Here is an 18787-nt window from a genome sequence, read left to right as displayed (position 1 = left end):
GAGATTGGGAACATAGCCGAATTTCGGCTATAAAATTGGCCCAAAAAAAACCCTGGAGGCCCGTGTATCAACTTCTCTGCTAAGTGGACAGCCTATAGAACATGTATCACAACTGCCTTGCTATATGAACTAGCTTTCATATCAATGCAATAGAGCATCTATCTTGGAACATGGCGTTCAGTGAGCTAATTTTTACAGTTGGATTATATGAATGATGGTGCGAATGGATACATTAAATTGATTAATTTTATACGGTCAATAAAAAGTTTGACAGGTGTAAGAGCAGCGCTTTGTTGAAATAGTATAATTAATATTTACATTCACAATATTGATTGTTAATGAGTTTTCCTTATAATAAATGTTTTTATCTCAGTTATTAATAGAGCATTACAATTCTAACCAGTCATTGCATGTTTTATCAGTCATGTCACAGAAAAGTATTAACACACATTTTATTGCATGAGTGATAAAATATTGCAAGTTCTAAACTTAATTATCATACAGTAAATTACACATACAAGTGAACTAAATGATCAGAACGCCCCATATCTGCATACATTTACCTCAAAGAATGAAAAAGCATTCCTGAAAAGATAAACACACAAAAAATACACAAGTTTATCACATGAATGAGTTTACCTTTCTTATTCTGTCCTTGTGTTCTGTCAAACATCTAGCTGCACACCTGGCGCTTAATAAACCATTTTGTCCTGTAATGACTGCAACTCCAAAACATAAAATAACAACTGTGATCACTAAAAAACTTTTAAAAGTTTCCATGTTCGATTTGCAATACTCACAACCCATGAACAGTACACATTCAATACACACTACTTGGTGACATTACCTCAATTGATACACAATTCACTGCAGAACGGGCCATTCTGATTGGTTGACAGACACTTCATTCATATGGACGGGTCCACTTTTTTACCTGTCACAAAATATATTTTTGAAAGAGTTGTCTCTCTTGTACTCGGAGCCACTTGGGGTGATTGCCCTTGTATAAATATAGACTGGTTTGGTAATATTTGATGGTAAAATTAAAGTGTACTAAAGAAAGAAAATCCAGTCTCGGATTGCATTCTTTCAGAAATTACAGACTTATTTATAAAATTGGTAAACAATTGATATTGCGCTAAGGTTTTATATTATTGTCGAGTAGGTTTTATATATTAATGTCCAGTTTATTGACAAATATGTTCCGTTAACAGAAACCGATCAAATAAAGATGCTTTCACTTGAAATATTACAGTTTAAGCGTCCTTACCAACGTGATTTCCATTTGGTGGGTGGGGTACATGATTTCTAAATATTTGCAAATATTTGTTCTTTCGACTCACACCATTTTCTCCCATTTTGTTATGCTCCACTGAGCGTTGTCTCTAAGATTCGGCATAGAAGGTTTTATTTTGGGTTTGGGTCGGCTGATCTTTTGGCTTGTTTAAATCAATTGGCATATTTAAAGTGTGGCACCACTTAACGCACATGCTCAATCCTTATGTCTTTTTATGACCAATAACTAGCATTTATGCCACATTAATCATTTATGGCAAAGTGTAACATAGATCTCAACATTTGAAGTTAAAAAGATAATCAGTTTAATACAAAGTTTGATTTAGGATATCTAAAATGTTTGTTATTCCTGTGATTTATTTTGAAAGTTTGTTATCTTTTATCAGAATCTTTTGTAAATGTGTGTATAAATATTAAATAGTCATCAGGAAAACCACTAGCCAATGTACAAACTTAAATACTTAGATGTAAAAATTAAAAATAACATATTTACACAGATATTGAATTATATTTTTATATTTTATTAAACTTAGTAATCATCTTGGCAAACATTTTATTTCAGTAGAAGACTCAAAGCTGTCACAATGAGTGAGCAGTTGAAATTCATTGTTCAGGAGTTGAACAAAGAGCCATTCAACAAATCCTTCAACCTGATCAGCTTTGACTCCCTCGAACCACTGCAGCTGCTGCAAGTGTTGAACGATGTCTTGGGAGTTGTGGACCCAAAGGTAATTAGAGTATTTGTCACCATTGTAATGTTTTTAATGCCCAAAATTGTTGCAGTGTTTTTTTTACCATTTTTAGAATGGTGGCTCGGGCTGTGCGTATTGGGAACAATCATAATTTTTTTAATTTAGTTGGGCCATTTGTGTTATTTTGTTGATTATAAAATATTTCAATATTAAATTCACTAAGCCTTAAGTTGAACTAATAATATGGAAATAAACTAAATAATGCAATTTATTTTAGAATATATATTTTTATGCCCCCAAAGGAGGGCATATAGTGATCGCACTGCCTGTCTGTCATGTTTTGAAAAATGTATGTTTTGAAAAATGCTCATAACTCAGTGGTTTTTTATGGCAATTTTGGGGCAGATATTCGGCCCCATTACCCTAAAAAAAGAGTATATATTTTCCCCCGATTTTGTAGAAAAAATCCCCTCCAGAATTAAAAAAAAAAAAAAATTTTTTTTTTTTTTTTAGAAAGAACTCTCTTATGATAAATATTAATTCCATAACAACTAACAAAGTATATAACAAATTTATAATATTATATGATTTTGAATTATTATGAAGAGTTACATTAAATTAGTATTTCCCAAATCAGTGTACTTTTCATACGAATTTCATGCTTTTCCCAAAATGGCCAGGAAAAGGCCTGATGCATCTATATATATATTGTGTCAATATTTGATGATAAAAACATTCAAATTTGGTCCATTTTATTGATAAAAAAATGCTCACATTTGCCATTTTATCGATTAGAAAGTCCCAATAGACTCAAAATGGCTAGGAAAACTGAGACTGTGCATGAAGGCTTAACTGTCTGAAACTAATGTTGAAAAAATCATTGGTATATATTTTAGAAAAAGGACAGATAAATTCAGCTGTGAATATTACATTCATACATACATGTGTATTCATATAATAAATTTCGGAACATATAAAAGAGTGAATTTTTAATTTTCCCCTTTTCCTAAAAAACGACGCATTTTTCCCCTTTGGACCGGCCCCGCCACCATTCCCCTATTTGTGGAAAAAAAACACTGTTTATATGGACAAGGCCTTTCCATACGCACACAAATTATGACTCCTTTGACCTTGAACTTAGGGTCCGCGTTAAGGTTTCAAAAAATGCGTTTTGGTTTTGAAAAGTGCTCATAATTTCTATCAAAGTGTTTATTGGGGGCATATGTCATCCTCTGGAGACTGCTCTTGTTTAAACCTGCTACTGGGAATTTTAGGCAGTCATTTGGGAAAAAAAAATAATTTTGATTTTGGAAATTGGGCCGAATTTCAGCCCGTAATTTGAACATAAAACAACTAAGGTTTTGAACATGATCAGCTTTGATTCCTAGGAATCTCTGCAGCTGATGCATGTTTGTAATAATGTATTTAAAGTTGTTGATCAAGATGCAGTATTTTTATGCTCCCGGATCGAAAGATCGGGGGTATATTGTTTTTGGCCTGTCTGTCATTCATTCATTCATTGTGTGTGTCCCAAAACTTTAACCTTGGTTAAAGTTTGAAAACTTTTGCAATATTGAAGATAGCAACTTCATATTTGGCATGCATGTGTATCTCACGGAATTGCACATTTTGAGTGGTGAAAAGTAAAGGTCAAGGTCATCCTTCAAGGTCAAAGGTCAATTATCATTGTATTTTTATTTCCCAAAACTTTAACCTTCATTAAAGTTTGGTCATAACTTTTTGAATATTGAAGATAGCAACTTGATATTTGGCATGCATGTGTATCTCATGGAGCTGCACATTTTGAATGGTGAAAGGTCAAGGTCATCCTTCAGGGTCAAAGGTCAAATTTATGGCTTCAATTTTACATTATATCTTTGTTTTATGCCCCGATGAGCTTTGACTCCCTGGTAATCTCTGCTTGTCTTTAACAATTTATTGGGAGTTGTGGATCCCAAGGCTGTAACATTTTCAGTAAACTGCTGTCATTGTATTATATATGAGTTAACAGCGATTTTTTTTTCCCCAATTGGGAAAAGTACCTGTACCATACCAATTGGGAAAAATTAGCGTGAAAAACCCTGTAATTGTGAAAATTCGCGTCATGAAATCTTCCAATTGGGAATAATGTATTTTTAATTGCTTGGTATCAATAGCACGAATCTACTCAAATATTGATTTACATTTATTTTGGCTTGAAATGTTCAGTGTCAGTGCTCATTTTATTTGTTAACTTGCAGATAATGCACTTTTGGAAAAAAATGGAATAAATTTTCCTTCCTTTCAGGGTTGGCATATTGACCGGTCAATTGAGTATTGACCGGGCTGGCGGTCAATACCCGGTTAAAACCGGTCAATACTGGTCATTACTGGTCAATACTGGTCGATTGAAAATTGTAGCATTTAAACATTACAAAGGAGCCATTTTATATTAAATCAATAATTATTCTGTAATTGATAAACTTTTTTCTGTTTTTATTGTAAAAAAAATCTTTAAAGCTGTAAAAAGTTACTTCTTTATTATTTATGGAAACAGCCTCAAATACATAAGGACTAAGGCAATATCTTTATCTCAGTGTATCACATCTGTTAGTAAAGTATTATTACTATTGTAGGTACCATAGCATTTCACTTATCTATTGATATATCTATTTGATAAGCAGATGGACAAACAGAACTCTTGTGTATTCTAGGGTTATAAATCTGGCCTCTTAGTTGGTAATAAAATGCATGCAGTGTTATGTCTCTGATATTGGCAATTAAGCAAATCTGCCCTTAGGCTATTTCATATCACTCACACAAAAGAAGATTACATTGTACTAGCTATTAATTTAATAGTTACTCTGTATTAAGAGGGTTTTTTCCCTTTCATATTAAAAAGTTCAATTGGTATTCAAATGAATAAACAATCAAAGTTCTTGATTTTGCCAAAAAATAATGTTTTCCAATTGTGGGTCTACTCTTCTTTTCAATTATTTTTTTCTTTAAATAATTATTTCTTATTATGTTTTTATATTCTTATGTCAATAAAAATTAAAGTTTTTTTCACTATTTTGTTTAAAAAGTATTTTAAGAAATCAATGCAAGAATACATGATAAGTAAGGATTGTGTCAAAAAGGTGCCATTTAAAGCCCTATTATCAGTTTTGGGTGCCCCAACCTGTATAGGTGAGAAGACTGTAAGAAAACTGTGGGGACAGTGGGGTATGAGGAACAACTCACACACTGTAATTGACAGGTTCTTGTTGAATCAAGCACAAAATTATCTGAGCATCATAATTCATAAGAATTGAAAAATGTTCAATCAATCAGAAAAATCCTATTGACCAACTTTGACTTATTTGCAAAATTTTTAGAGATTGGCCTACAATTTGCATGAACAGGTATAAAATAGTGGGTATTAATAGCTTAAGACATTATTGGCAACATGTCTGTTTAATTTATATTATCAATATTGTTTAATTAGGCATGGAATAAAAATTAAAATTTGGGGTAAAGTTCAATCGACCAATATTGACCAGTAATGACCACTTCGGGAGTATTGACCGGGGCGGTTTTAACCGGTAAAAACCGCCGGTTAAAACCGGGGGTGGTCGATTGGTGCCAACCCTGCTTCCTTTTGGAGATTGTTTGGACAAGCAATTGGGAAATTTGTAGTTATTCTTCAATTGGGAAAGTACCTTTCACGGGTACTTTATTAATAAGGGAAAAAATCGCTGTGAGTATATCTTTTGATTATTATTAACTCTCATGTCCAATATATTGCAGGGGCCGTTGACACCATTTTTTCACCCACTTTGATTTTCGGCGTAATCTGTCATTCATAAATCCAATTTGGTCCAGATTGTTTGCCTTCATTGTACAGTACATTCACACTTGTGTACTGTGACAAACTCCACTTGCCCAGCATCAAAAGTCATTTTGGGTGTCACCTTTTACAACATTCTCTATTGAATTTGCTTTGAACTGACGTGATGCCAGCTGTCAATAATTCTTTTCTTGGTAATCATATCAGCTAATCAGCGCTCAGGCTGCCGAATACACACAGTCCCCATATGAAGGTGTGTACAATAACTGTAAATATATCACAGATCAATGCTGACCTATCTTAACAACCTTTGCGCCTCAGATGAAGCTTTAACAACTTGTTTTTAATTTAGAGGAAAAATTTCCACAGTTTTTGCCCTACCAATTTTTTATCCAAAAGTAAAGATCTTAGAGTAAGTTGTCTCTCATTCGCTAAAGTACTAAGTTTTTATTCAGTTTTCAAATATTAAAGCCATTTCTTTCCACGAGGAAGAATGATGAGGTATTGTACATGAGGTCTGATTTTTGCATGCTTTTAATCAGTACAAAGGATTTTCACAAAATATACACGAAGACTGTTTATTTGTGGCTAGATTTAGGAGGGGTTATAGTAATTGGTCCTGTGCGTCCGTCTTCCCTTCCGAAACTTCGTCCGGAGCATAACTCCAAATCTACTGAAGGGATTTACTTGAAACTTGAAATATTAACAGATGGCAAGTAGGAGAAGTGCAGTGACTAAGAACCATAACTCTATCTACCTTAGTTTTCGAATTATCTCCCCTTTTATATAATTTCAAAGTAAATTTTTGTCCGGAGAATAACTCTAATACTACTGAAGGGATTTACTTGAAACTTTAAATATAAACAGATGGCAACTAGGAGAAGTGCAGTGACCAAGAACCATAACTCTATCTACCTTAGTTTTTGAATTATCTCCCCTTTTATATAATTTCAAAGTAATTTTTTGTCCCTAGAATAACTCTAATACTACTGAAGGGATTTACTTGAAACTTTAAATATAAACAGATGGCAAGTAGGAGAAGTGCAGTGACTAAGAACCATAACTCTATTGACCTTTGTTTTTTAATTATCTCCCATTATTGAATTTCAAAGTAATTTTTTGTCCGGAGCATAACTCTAAATCTATTGAAGGGATAATATTTACTTGAAACTAGAAATCTACAGCATAATTCCAACACTATATAACCAATTAATCCTTGTATTAGCGTGTTATAAGTTGTCTAACCATGCTAATCCATGCATATACATGCATGAATCATCTGAAAATTTAGATTGCGATCAGCATATATTGCAATCGGTGGATCCTGTGAACTGTGATATTACAGAGTTTAAGTGCATTTCTGTTTCTAAAATAAATATGAACAACCAGTTTCTAATTTGATTTAATATGACTTTGTAAGGGAGGCAAACTTAATGGTTAACAATTTATAATGAATATTACCACAGTAGCTTCCCTTGTCTTCAGCAAGCCATTGATATCCGTGAAGAAACTCCAGACATGACTGCCATTAGAGTGTTCGGATGTCTGCGGGTCCTGAAATACAAGCCTCCTACTGAGTAAGTTTAAGTCCACTGAAATTGCAATATGATCATACAACATTTACAGCTCTAGCAATAGATATTTCTGAATTAGAACTTTTCCTGTCTTTGTTAGGGACGAGTTTGGTAGATGCTAATCCCACTCAAACAGCCTCAACGACTGAGCATGAAATCTGAATAATTAGAAAGTATTATGCCTTTGTAAATAACAACATGTTATTTAACTTAACAGTCATTAATTATTTTTATGTTCTATGACTTGATTTATAATGTAAACCCGTTGATGATTTTTTTAGTAGATATTTTGTTATACTAAATGAACCATAGAAGTTTTTTAAGCCATATTTATTATGTTTTTCCTGAAGTAGCTTGTCAACTGTTGCAAATTCGTAAAGTAATGACCTATAGGTATCTTTCTATTCTGCAACTGAAAATGTAGCAAATAGAACTCTTTGTATATCATGTCTTATGATCTTTGTCTTCTTCAGCTTATGATAGTTTCTAATGATGGTTTACTTCTTGTCTTGTTTCAGCGATGTGTAAGTACTCATTGTGTGGTTGCTTTAGAATAAAAAACAGACAACTATTTAAGCTCATGGCAGATTAATATGAGTTTTTGGAAAATTAACCTGTTTTGTGAAAAGTAATGGTATGTGACGTTGCTTTTTCAACAAAACAGGTTTTTACTTCTAAATAATGCTAAATAGAAATGAGATTAAATGTAAATACTGATTTATTTTTCAATTAGACTGCTGTGAAATAATGCGAGATTCAAGTATGATGATGTAGATATATGTATGTTATGCATAAACCTTGACTAGATAATTTGTGAAAGACGCTTTATATTGTTAATAATGTTCTGCTTTATATGTAATGGCACTTGTGTATCCAAAATATAAGTAAGTTCCTTCCTGTTTGAATTGTCCAGTCATGCACATATCCTCACAATGATTTTCATGTTGCACATTGAACTGTATGATTGGATTTGTGATTTGACACAGTGATCCTAATGAACAGATGCTATGATTTGACACAGTGTGATTGGGAACAGTGTTCTGTAAGATGTGATTATGTAATTTAAGATACTGTATAGGCTTGATATTATGATATACTAATTTAATCATTTGTGACACAATGTGTTATTATAGTATAACAAGAACAACTGGTGTGATGTTCTGCAAAAATGCTTATCCTACCACTAGCGAACGTGCATTTTGAAAAAGTGAATTTATTTTTATGCCTGTTTATTTAGATCATGCAAAACCAACAAATCAGATGTCATAGACAATTTCTATTGTTTCCATGGTAAAAGCAATAGTGAAAATAAAATATTGATTTCAACCTTGTTGAGTAAAAAAGAGAACATCAGTGACATTAATTATATATTATTAATGAAGTGCAATTTTTTTAAATATGTTTTGATATTATTTAAATGTCATTGTGGTACCATTCCTTTAATCAATCACTTCTATTTTTAAAGCCAGTCAAGGTATATTTTCTATATATTTTTTTGTTTGATGTTACATCTTGATCTAAAAAAAGTTTTTGTTAATTGTTGTTCAGTTTAGTTAAGTTTCTGTCTGCCAACTTAGTTCTAAAATGCCCCACCAACAGCCAGATGTCAACTTTGTTGCGTTGGTGCAATGATTTGTCGCCCATGGCATGACTATTTGCAGCAAGCACAAAAATTTTAATCACGCAAATACAACAACATGATACATACATGTACATCAATGACTGTCTTAAAATGATATGCTACAACATACACTTTGTCTTTCAAGCATGTTTTAATGAGCAAATGTGTAGATACCAGGGTTTCGCTTTTCTGTAGCCAACATTTTAGCCAAATGGTATTTGTTGTGGCAACATTTTAGAAACTGTAGCCAAATTTTTAGCCAAGCATTCTGGGCAGTGTTTTGTAAGTTTAGTATTAGAGTTTTTGGTGTGCAAACAATTCATAGCAACTTATTTTATTGGTATTTTTATATAATATCATTAGAACAACGCCAGACAAAATTAGTCTTCCGGTTAATTTATTATATGATTTTAATTTATGATTTTTCTGAAACATGGCCCAAAGGCACTCAAAATGCAAACAGTTGTAAGTAAGTCATGCATGAATAACCCCATCATTCAAAACCAACCTTTATCGTTCTTGTACTTGGTGCTGGAGTGTTGGCTCCCAGCCAATATTCCAGATAGATTGGCATCTTGGTGCGTTTGCTTGTTCCAACTCATGCTGGCGGAATGCCGAAAGGCTATTACTAAATTGGCAGACATCTCTTACTTTAATTCAAATTCAGTACATTTTTAGCTCATCTATTTTTTGAAAAAAAAATATGAGCTATTGTCATCACCTTGGCGTCGGCGTCGGCGTTGGCGTCGGCGTCCGGTTAAGTTTTGCGTTTAGGTCCACTTTTCTCAGAAAGTATCAATGCTATTGCATTCAAACTTGGTACACTTACTTACGTTCATGAGGGGACTGGGCAGGCAAAGTTAGATAACTCTGGCGTGCATTTTGACAGAATTATGTGCCCTTTTTATACTTAAAAAATTGAAAATTTTGGTTAAGTTTTGCGTTTAGTTCCACTTTTCTCAGTAAGTATCAATGCTATTGCATTCAAACTTGGTACACTTACTTACTATCATGAGGGGACTGGGCAGGCAAAGTTAGATAACTCTGGCATGCATTTTGACAGAATTATTTGCCCTTTTTATACTTAGAAAATTGACAATTTTGGTTAAGTTTTGTGTTTAGGTCCATTTTATTCCTTAAGCATCAAAGCTATTGCTTTCATACTTGCAACACTTACTAACTATCATAAGGGGACTGTGCAGGCAAAGTAATGTAACTCTGACTGGCATTTTGACAGAATTATGTGCCCTTTTTATACTTAGAAAATTGAAAATTTGATTAAGTTTTGTGTTTAGGTCCACTTTATTCCTACAGTATCAAAGCTATTGCTTTCATACTTGCAAGATTTATGAACTATCATAAGGGGACCGTGCAGGCAAAGTTATGTAACTCTGACTGGCATTTGGACGGAATTATGGGCCCTTTATACTTAGAAAATTGAAAATTTGGTTAAGATTTATGTTTTGGTCCACTTTACCCCTAAAGTATCATAGATATTGCTTTCATACTTGGAACACTCACAAACTATCATAAGGGTACAGTAAAAGGACAAGTTGCATAACTCTGGTTGTCATTGTTACGGAATTATGGCCCTTCTTTGACTTAGTAACTTTTAATATATGGTTAAATTTTGTGTTTCGATCCACTTTACTTCTTAAGTATCAAGGCTATTGCTTTCAAACTTCAAATACTTACATGCTATCATGAGGTTACTGTACCTGGCAACTTGAATTTTACTTTGACCTTTGAATGACCTTGACTCTCAAGGTCAAATTATTAAATTTTGCTAAAATTGCCATAACTTCTTTATTTATGATTAGATTTGATTGATACTTTGATGAAACTACTCTTACCTGACATACCACAATAGACTCCACCCAAACCATCCCCCGTGCCCTCCCCCCCCCCTCCCCCCTTCCCCCTCCCCCCTCCCCCCCCCCTATTTTTTTTTTTTTTTTTTTTTTTTTTAAGATCATCTCACAAATGACCACCACACCCTCACACTATACCCCCCCACCCCCCCCCCCACCCCCCCCCCCCCCCCCACCCCACCCCCACCCCCAATTTTTTTTTTTTTTTTTTTTTTTTTTTTTAAGATCATCTCACAAATTACCATCACACCCTCACAGATAATGTAATAAATGTCCACAACCCCACACTATACACCCCTCTTCACTCCACTCCTCCCTCCTTTGTGATTGAAAATGAGAGTCCCTTCACCTTTAAAAAGAAAATAGATGAGCGGTCTGCACCCGCAAGGCGGTGCTCTTGTTGGATTAAGCTACAAGAGCATAGTAGAATATGGCTTTGGTAGATCTATACAAGATATTATTTTTTCATACTCTGATATAATTAGATTATTGGTAAGTGAATCAGCAGAAAAGCTTTAGTTTAACTTCTAATTGTGTTATTGTTAATATTTATATATCTGTAATATCAATTGCAATCAGATTTGTTGTCATTTAGATGCATATTCCATACTTAAAAGAAGTTAGAAAATAATCCGTACTTCAGGAATGTTGAAATTGCTTGCCTCAATAATATTGACAGTCCATTATTATCCCACTTTTCAGGATATAAAAAGTACACCACAAGCCTTGACGTTCTATATGTAATATACTCTTTCTTTTAAAACGATTAAAATCAACTTTCAATGCATTTTTCCCTCTCTAACCTACTGTATATCCTATGCAGGGACTGTCTGGAACCGACCTTCATATCCAACCCAAATGACTTTCCTTAACCAACATTTCTAAATTGCGATTACTTCCCTTAACTTTGAGGAAAAGTCTTGAACTTACCTTTCAATGTAACAACATTAACTCAAATAATTTTTACTTTTCATTACAAGAACCATCTTTCAAATAATGCTCCCACATTGCCTTCTTTGCATTTCAATAACTGTATCAACCACAACTCATCATCCCATTCCCTTTATTGAAGGAATTGTCTTTAATTTATATACCCTTAGTAGTGTTTACTAGCCACATTTCTTTTATGTCGTTTTAGAATCAATTATCACCTTACTGACCCACTCAATACACAAAAATCTGTCGCAAGCTTACCTCCCTAAGCAAGCCAGTATCTCCATTGCATTTCAGAAACTTTCTAAGATTTATCTCCCTTTTTAATTCCAATTACCTCTCTTGTATTCCAGGAGCCTATTCAAAACTAGGCTGGTAAAATCTGTCACATACTTAGCTCCCTTAGCAAGTCAGCATCAAATTACCTACCTTGCAATTCTGAAACTTTCTCAGACTTATCTCCCTTTTCATCTCCAATTACCTCCCTTGGATTTCAGGAGCACATTCCGCACCGGGCTGGTGCAGGGGGAGAAGCCCGTAGTGTACCACATAATGGAGTGGATGCTCAGGAACATTCCCATGCTGAAGAAACGGGCCTATCTTGCCAAGTTTCTGGTGAAGGTTGATGTGCCCGGGGATATCATGCAGGAAGACCCCATGAATGATCTCTATGCTCAGGTTTGAAGTAACAGTCTTTGACGTAGAAATGCCAAATGGCCTTTATCTACATTAAAACTTTACTGTTATGAAGAGTAATTAAGAGAGATGAGCTAATCAGAGTAGTGCATTGTAATTGCAATCATATGGAATTTGATTTTCATCAAATAAGTTCTAAGAATTGATATTTCTGAAACTTTTTTGCGAAGATGTCTAACACAGATTTTTACCTTTGTCTCGACCTTTTCAATTGTCCAGTGAATTCCCCGCATATAAGCCAGTATAAATGAATGAAAAGAATTTTGGTATTTGTGAACAATACCAAAACTGCACAATAAAGAAAACATGCAATCAATAAAATTTGGTCTGCTTTGCATTAACAGATAATTTAATTGACTATCCTTTTTTTGTAGTAAAGCTTATAAAAAAATCTAATTCTGCATGAGCAAATTATAGGGATGCAGCTAGGATGTTAAGTGAGTGTTTAGCATGGTAATATAATATTTACCCCTTTTTGTTGTATCTGGACTTATCTCGATTGAGAAACAAACACAGGTTTTTTATGTCCCCACCACTATAGTGGGGGACATATTGTTTTTGACCTTTCTGTTTGTTTGTTGCTTTGTTTGTTTGCGCCAACTTTAACATTTGCCATAACTTTTCAATACTAAAGATAGCAACTTCATATTTGGCATGCATGTGTATCATGGAGCTGCACATTTTGAGTGGTGAAAGGTCAAGGTCATCCTTCAAGGTCAAAGGTCAATAATATATGGGTCAAAATCGCACATTTAATGTACACTTTAGTAATATTGAAGATAGCAACTTGATATTTGGCATGCATGTGTATCTAATGGAGCTGCACATTTTAAGTGGTGAAAGGTCAAGGTCATCCGTCAAGGTCAAAGGTAAAATATATGGGGACATAGTGTTTCAAAAACACATCTTGTTTTATTTTAAAAATTCTGGATCGGTCAAACCACGAAACAGCGAGAATTAATGTCCCATAAATAATAATGGTTTCACAGTATCAGATCACTCATTATTAAACATTGATAATTTACCCAAAGCAACCAATATTTCCTGGAATATTTCTAGCATGAGAAGCTAATAGAGACGTTTACCAAACCCAACTAATACCCTCCTATATCTTTCAAGTATGAGGAGCTTATTGAGACGTTCAAGGAACTCCACAAGCAGGCTGAGAACCTGCGTACTGGCGGCTACAACACGGGAGAAATACGCAAGGACATCTCCAACATGGAGGATGAGAAGGAGCAACTCATCAAGCGGGTCGACAGGCTTAAACGAAAGGTGGGTTTAATCAGTATTACATTTACGGTGAGAACTTAAGGTTCATTTGAGTTCTCTATTCAGAATATATATGCTTTTAGAAAAGTTTTTAATTCAATGAAAAGTAGTTTTACTGGTTAGAAAAAAACATGTTTTAAGATCATTTTTTTTTATTCGTCCTGTGATGTAGAGGTCCTTTCAAGATTTCACTTGTCAATATGAGTGGATTTTTTGTCCCTTGTAACAATTGGTGGACAAGCTTAAATGAAAGGTTTGATGAATCAGTAGGATTATACCATCAATTCGTAGAGAGGCTAAAACAAAAGGTAGGGTGAATCAGGATTGTTCTAGCTATGATTGGTAGACAGGCTTTATTTAACAGTATGAGTTGTAAGTAGAATGTAAGAAATATGGGGTTGATAAGCTCACAAGTGGTTGGATAGACATAAACTATATTTGGAATTCTTGAGTTATGGCCCTTTACTAGTCTGGTATTAGCATTTAATTATCCCCCGCCATTATCCCCAGCCATAGGCGGAGGGATATTGGTTTGGCGTTTTCCGTCCATCCGTCTGGCTTTTTTGTGTCCGGAGCCATATCTTGGAAGTGCTTTGGCGGATTTCATTGAAACTTGGTATGAGTATATATGGATAAGAGGATGATGCATGCCAAATGGCATTGTACACCATCTGTTAATAACGGAGTTATGGCCCTTTGTATCTTGAAAAAATGCTTTTTTTGTGTGTCCGGAGCCATATCTTGGTAGTGCTTTGACGGATTTGATTGAAACTTGGTATGAGTATATATGGATAAGAGGATGATGCACGTTGGCATAGTCCATCTGTCCAGAAAACTTTTGTGTCGAGAAGTATATTTAGGGGGTATCTCAATTCAACGAATTTGCTCGTTTTTCCACTTTCGAACTCCAACAGTTATCTTAGCTTTGGTCTGATATTCACAGAGGTGTTGATAATGTTTTCAGTCAAAACATCTCTGCTAAATTTGATATTCTGGCAAATAGAATCAGGAAATTATGAGATTGCCTGTAAAAACAGATTTCCCTAGTTATCTGACTTAGTTTATATTTCGATGGACAGGTTGAGCAACACCCGAATGCCAACACGATGATGAACGTGGCCAAGAACCTTCGTCTGGAGAGAGACAAGGAGAAGAAACTGGCCGAACAGAGACAGGAGCAGCTCACACTGGTGAGTAGTCTCCCTTGATGGGATACAACACTGATGAGTAGTCTCCCTTGATGGGACACAACACTGGTGAGTAGTCTCCCTTGATGGGATACGACACTGGTGAGTAGTCTCCCTTGGCAGAACAGAGGCATGAGCAGCTCACACTGGTGAGTAGTCTCCCTTGATGTGATACAACACTGGTAGTAGTCTCCCTTGATGGGATACAACACTGGTGAGTAGTCTCCCTTGGCTGAACAGAGGCAGGAGCAGCTCACACTGGTGAGTAGTCTCCCTTTGCTGAACAGAGGCAGGAGCAGCTCACACCGGTGAGTAGTCTCCCTTGATGGGATATGTCACTGGTGAGTAGTCTCCCTTGGCTGAACAGAGGCAGGAGCAGCTTACACTCGTTAGTAGTCTCCCTTGACTGAGGCAGGAGCAGCTCACACTGGTGAGTAGTCTCCCTTGATGAACAGAGGCAGGAGCAGCTCACACTGGTGAGTAGTCTCCCTTGGCTGAACAGAGGCAGGAGCAGCTCACACTGGTGAGTAGTGTCCCTTGATGGGATACCTGAGAAAAGCAATATTGGTTAGTTCCTCTCCCTGTTACTTAAATATTGGAAAATAGAAAATCATACTGGCATAGGTTTTGTTTCGGTTAAAGATAAAGTTTATCTGTAAAGCTAAGAAAATTATTTATGTTCCAAGCATGATGAACTGCATATTATTTGCACCTAATGTTCTATTTATCCAATTTTTCTATCCTCTCAAATTCTGTAAACAGCTTAAAAATTTGTAAAGAGTTGGAAAAATAGGTTTTCTAGTTCAGGGATTGGTGTTTTGATGATTAAATTTGGTATGACTTCACATTGAAATACATAGCATTCTCAATATGTCTGTCAAAAATGTGTGCTTAAAATATCAATAGGGTAAAGCTTATTAACCAGGTTTTCCGAAGGAAAAAACTGGTTATTAGATTGGCGAATGCGGGCGGGCTGGCTGGCTGGCTGGTGGGCGGGCGGAACAAGCTTGTCCGGGCCATAACTTTGTCGTTCATTGTGAGATTTTAAAATCATTTGGCACATTTGTTAACCATCATTAGACGGTGTGTTGCGCGAAAAAATTACGTCAATATCTCCAAGGTCAAGGTCACACTTTGAGTTCAAAGGTAAAAAATAGCCATAAATGAGCTTGTCTGGGCTATAACTTTGTCATTCATTATGAGATTTTAAAATCATTTGGCACATTTGTTCACCATCATGGGACGGTGTGTCGCACGAAAGAATCACATCAATATCTCCAATGTCAAGGTCGCCACGACTAAAAATAGATTTATTTTAAAACAAACTTACAAAGGGGGTTAATTTTGTTTGTTCATTTCAAAAGTTCAGTTTGAGTTGTCTCCCTTTATCAGATTTTTTTTCACAATGAAAACCTTGTTTTGTGACAATTGTGTCCCTTGTTGGTAATTATAATTTGTTTGGTTGTATAAATATGATAAATATTTAGCTTGGATGTAAACTTAAATGCGTGTTTTCAAACAGAGTCAAAACTATTTCTGTAAATGATGCAGAGCTGTAGCAATATGAATACATACAGGGTTCATGGTGTTCGCTGCTCATCGGTATCTTAAGAGTTGGAAAGGGAGCTTTTAAAACTTGCATTTAGTAAGAAAGGTCTTTAATTAAATTTAATTAGCATAGGGAGGCCAAATGTGTGGTAAAGGGTTAACAAATCCAGCACTTCTGACTTGACCATGCAGGTTTTTTTTAATCCGATTTTATAGCCGAAATTCGGCTATGTTCCCAATCCCAAAAAGTATACTTTTTTCCCAAAATGTGGACAAAAAATCCCAATTTCCAAAAAAAAAAAAAAAAAAAAAAAAAATTTTTTTTTTTAGAAAGAAGTCTAATGCGTATTTTATCTCAATTTCAATTCAATTACATCTAACAAAGTATTATATGATTTTGTTCTTTTAATTTGAATGATTATAAAGAGTTATATCAAATTTAGTATTCCCTAATCAGTGGACTTTTCATGTGGAAAAAAAGGCTAATGAATTTATTTTCCCAATTTCATGAAAATGCCGATAAAATTCCCAATTCCAAAGCCATGGGCTATCTTCCCAAAAAGTGGGGAAAAAACCCTGCCATGTTTTATCCAGCACTTTTCTATATGTTATTGTTAACAGATCCTCACTTTACTATTTGTTATTGTTAACAGATCCACACTTTACTACTTGTTATTGTTAACAGATCCAGCACTTCATGTTATCATTAACAGATCCAGCACTTCATGTTATTGTTAACAGATCCAGCACTTTATGTGATTGTTAACAGATCCAGCACTCAGAGCAGAGGATCAAGAGACTGCAGCAACAGCTTCATGATCAGAGACAGGCAGCTGTGGGTGCCACACCTGAAGGTACGCCCCCAAAACAGGGATGTTTTTCAAAGAGGGACCTAGCCTCCAGAAATAAGGAAAAATAGCAAGGGAAGACCTTATTGTGGCACTCTTTCATGGAATATAAATTTTTAAGGGAAGGAGATTTCTAAGGGAAAGCTCCATTTTGGGAAAAACACTATGAAATTTAAGAAATTTTCTGAGGAGTGTAGCCTGTAATGGAAAACAGCTTTTTGATATAAAAGAAAGTATTGTTTATTGTGGGAAATAATAATGTTATTCCATAGAAATATACTTATTCAAGAATAACAAATACAACAATACCTTATTCGTACTTCCTGACCCATTTTATGTACCAATTTTAGTTTTGTTCTTATAGTTATAGTAGAAAAGTTAGGTTTTCACTAGTAAAACAAAACAAAATTCCAGTTATTAAAATATAACAATGATTGAATTGGTCTATTGTTGCATTACTGAAGTGCCATGTTATTGCGCAATAATTCCCAGTGTTGAAATTTTATGTTTGAGGCGGGCAACAGCATTTTTTGGCAGGATCCTGATCAGTAGATATTAATTTCTAAATTGATATTAATCTCTAATTTTAAATAAATATCCGTTACATTCTCTTCTCTCCTCCACCTCGCACTTCTCATTTTGGCGATCCATGTTCAATCCCAATTCCCTGTGCATGTGAGTTTGGTTTGTACTCACCATGCTTGACAGCAGGGGTTTTCTCTAGGTTCTCCTCTTTCCTCCCATAACACAAGACCATGCACAAAATTGAGTGCGTTTGGGGAAAAAATGAAATCTGGATATTGTAGCAATGAATCTATTTCCACAAGTGACTCGAATGAGTTAGATAGGAAACGCTGGAACACACAAGTCTTGTCCTTACATTTTGCAGCCTTAGGTTGGGAAAGATCTCATGAACTTAAAAATGAGCTGGGATCTGGAAAAACAGGGCTTAATGAATTTGGGTAGAGCATGGCCCAAGATTAGTCAGTTCAGGGCCCGTATTCACCAACCCATACTTAGACTAAAGAATAAAGAAAATACTTGGAACCAAAAGAAATGCATTCAGTGTTTGAATATATAGATGCCTCCACTGGTAATTATGTCAGTAGCAAACTGTTCTACATGAATAATGCCATAGATAGAGGTGTTTAGTAACAAGTTTTACTAAAAAATCAAGCAATTATTGAATATATCAATTAAAAGAAAATTCTTTATTCTTAGACTTAAGTCTAAGAATTGCTTGGTGAATACGGGCCCAGTCCACACAGGCTTATAAGGGACAACACTTTCCACCTAAACTGGATTGTCGCTAAAAAGGGAATTTCTTTAAAAAGAGAATGCCATTAAAGCAAAAATGGAAGTCTCTGGTTAGCTTAATGCACAGGCTAATTTGGGACAACACTCGTACAAGTGCGTTGATCCCTGTTTTACCGGAGAGCAG

The 18787-nt window shown here is 35.0% G+C and overlaps 2 protein-coding genes across 5 annotated transcripts in view; one reads left to right on the top strand and one right to left on the bottom strand.

The window, feature by feature from the left end:
- Positions 1 to 948, bottom strand: part of LOC127835473 (anosmin-1-like) — a 78504-nt gene extending 77556 nt beyond the window's left edge. The window contains exon 1 of the mRNA XM_052361920.1: positions 640 to 948. Within this exon, the coding sequence (XP_052217880.1) occupies positions 640 to 807 (168 nt within the window). The 5' untranslated portion in view covers positions 808 to 948. The remainder of the gene's footprint in view (positions 1 to 639) is intronic.
- A 52-nt stretch (positions 949 to 1000) lies between these two features.
- The window catches only part of LOC127834885 (intraflagellar transport protein 81 homolog), a 57045-nt gene continuing 39258 nt past the window's right edge, over positions 1001 to 18787 (top strand). For 2 of the 4 annotated variants that reach the window (XM_052361000.1, XM_052360997.1), the window contains exons 1-7: positions 1001 to 1119; positions 1859 to 2024; positions 7282 to 7373; positions 12293 to 12473; positions 13611 to 13766; positions 14843 to 14953; positions 17268 to 17352. In XM_052361000.1, coding sequence (XP_052216960.1) covers positions 1881 to 2024; positions 7282 to 7373; positions 12293 to 12473; positions 13611 to 13766; positions 14843 to 14953; positions 17268 to 17352 — 769 coding nt within the window. In that variant the 5' untranslated portion in view covers positions 1001 to 1119; positions 1859 to 1880. Of the gene's footprint in view, positions 1120 to 1142; positions 1162 to 1858; positions 2025 to 7281; positions 7374 to 12292; positions 12474 to 13610; positions 13767 to 14842; positions 14954 to 17267; positions 17353 to 18787 lie in introns of those variants that run through there. The other 2 variants (XM_052360998.1, XM_052360999.1) reach the window with 2 other exon arrangements.

Source organism: Dreissena polymorpha, chromosome 6, assembly GCF_020536995.1.
Source record: "Dreissena polymorpha isolate Duluth1 chromosome 6, UMN_Dpol_1.0, whole genome shotgun sequence".
NCBI lineage: Eukaryota > Metazoa > Mollusca > Bivalvia > Myida > Dreissenidae > Dreissena > Dreissena polymorpha.
The sequence above is the reverse complement of the archived record's forward strand: the minus strand, read 5'-3'. Positions and strand labels throughout refer to the sequence as shown.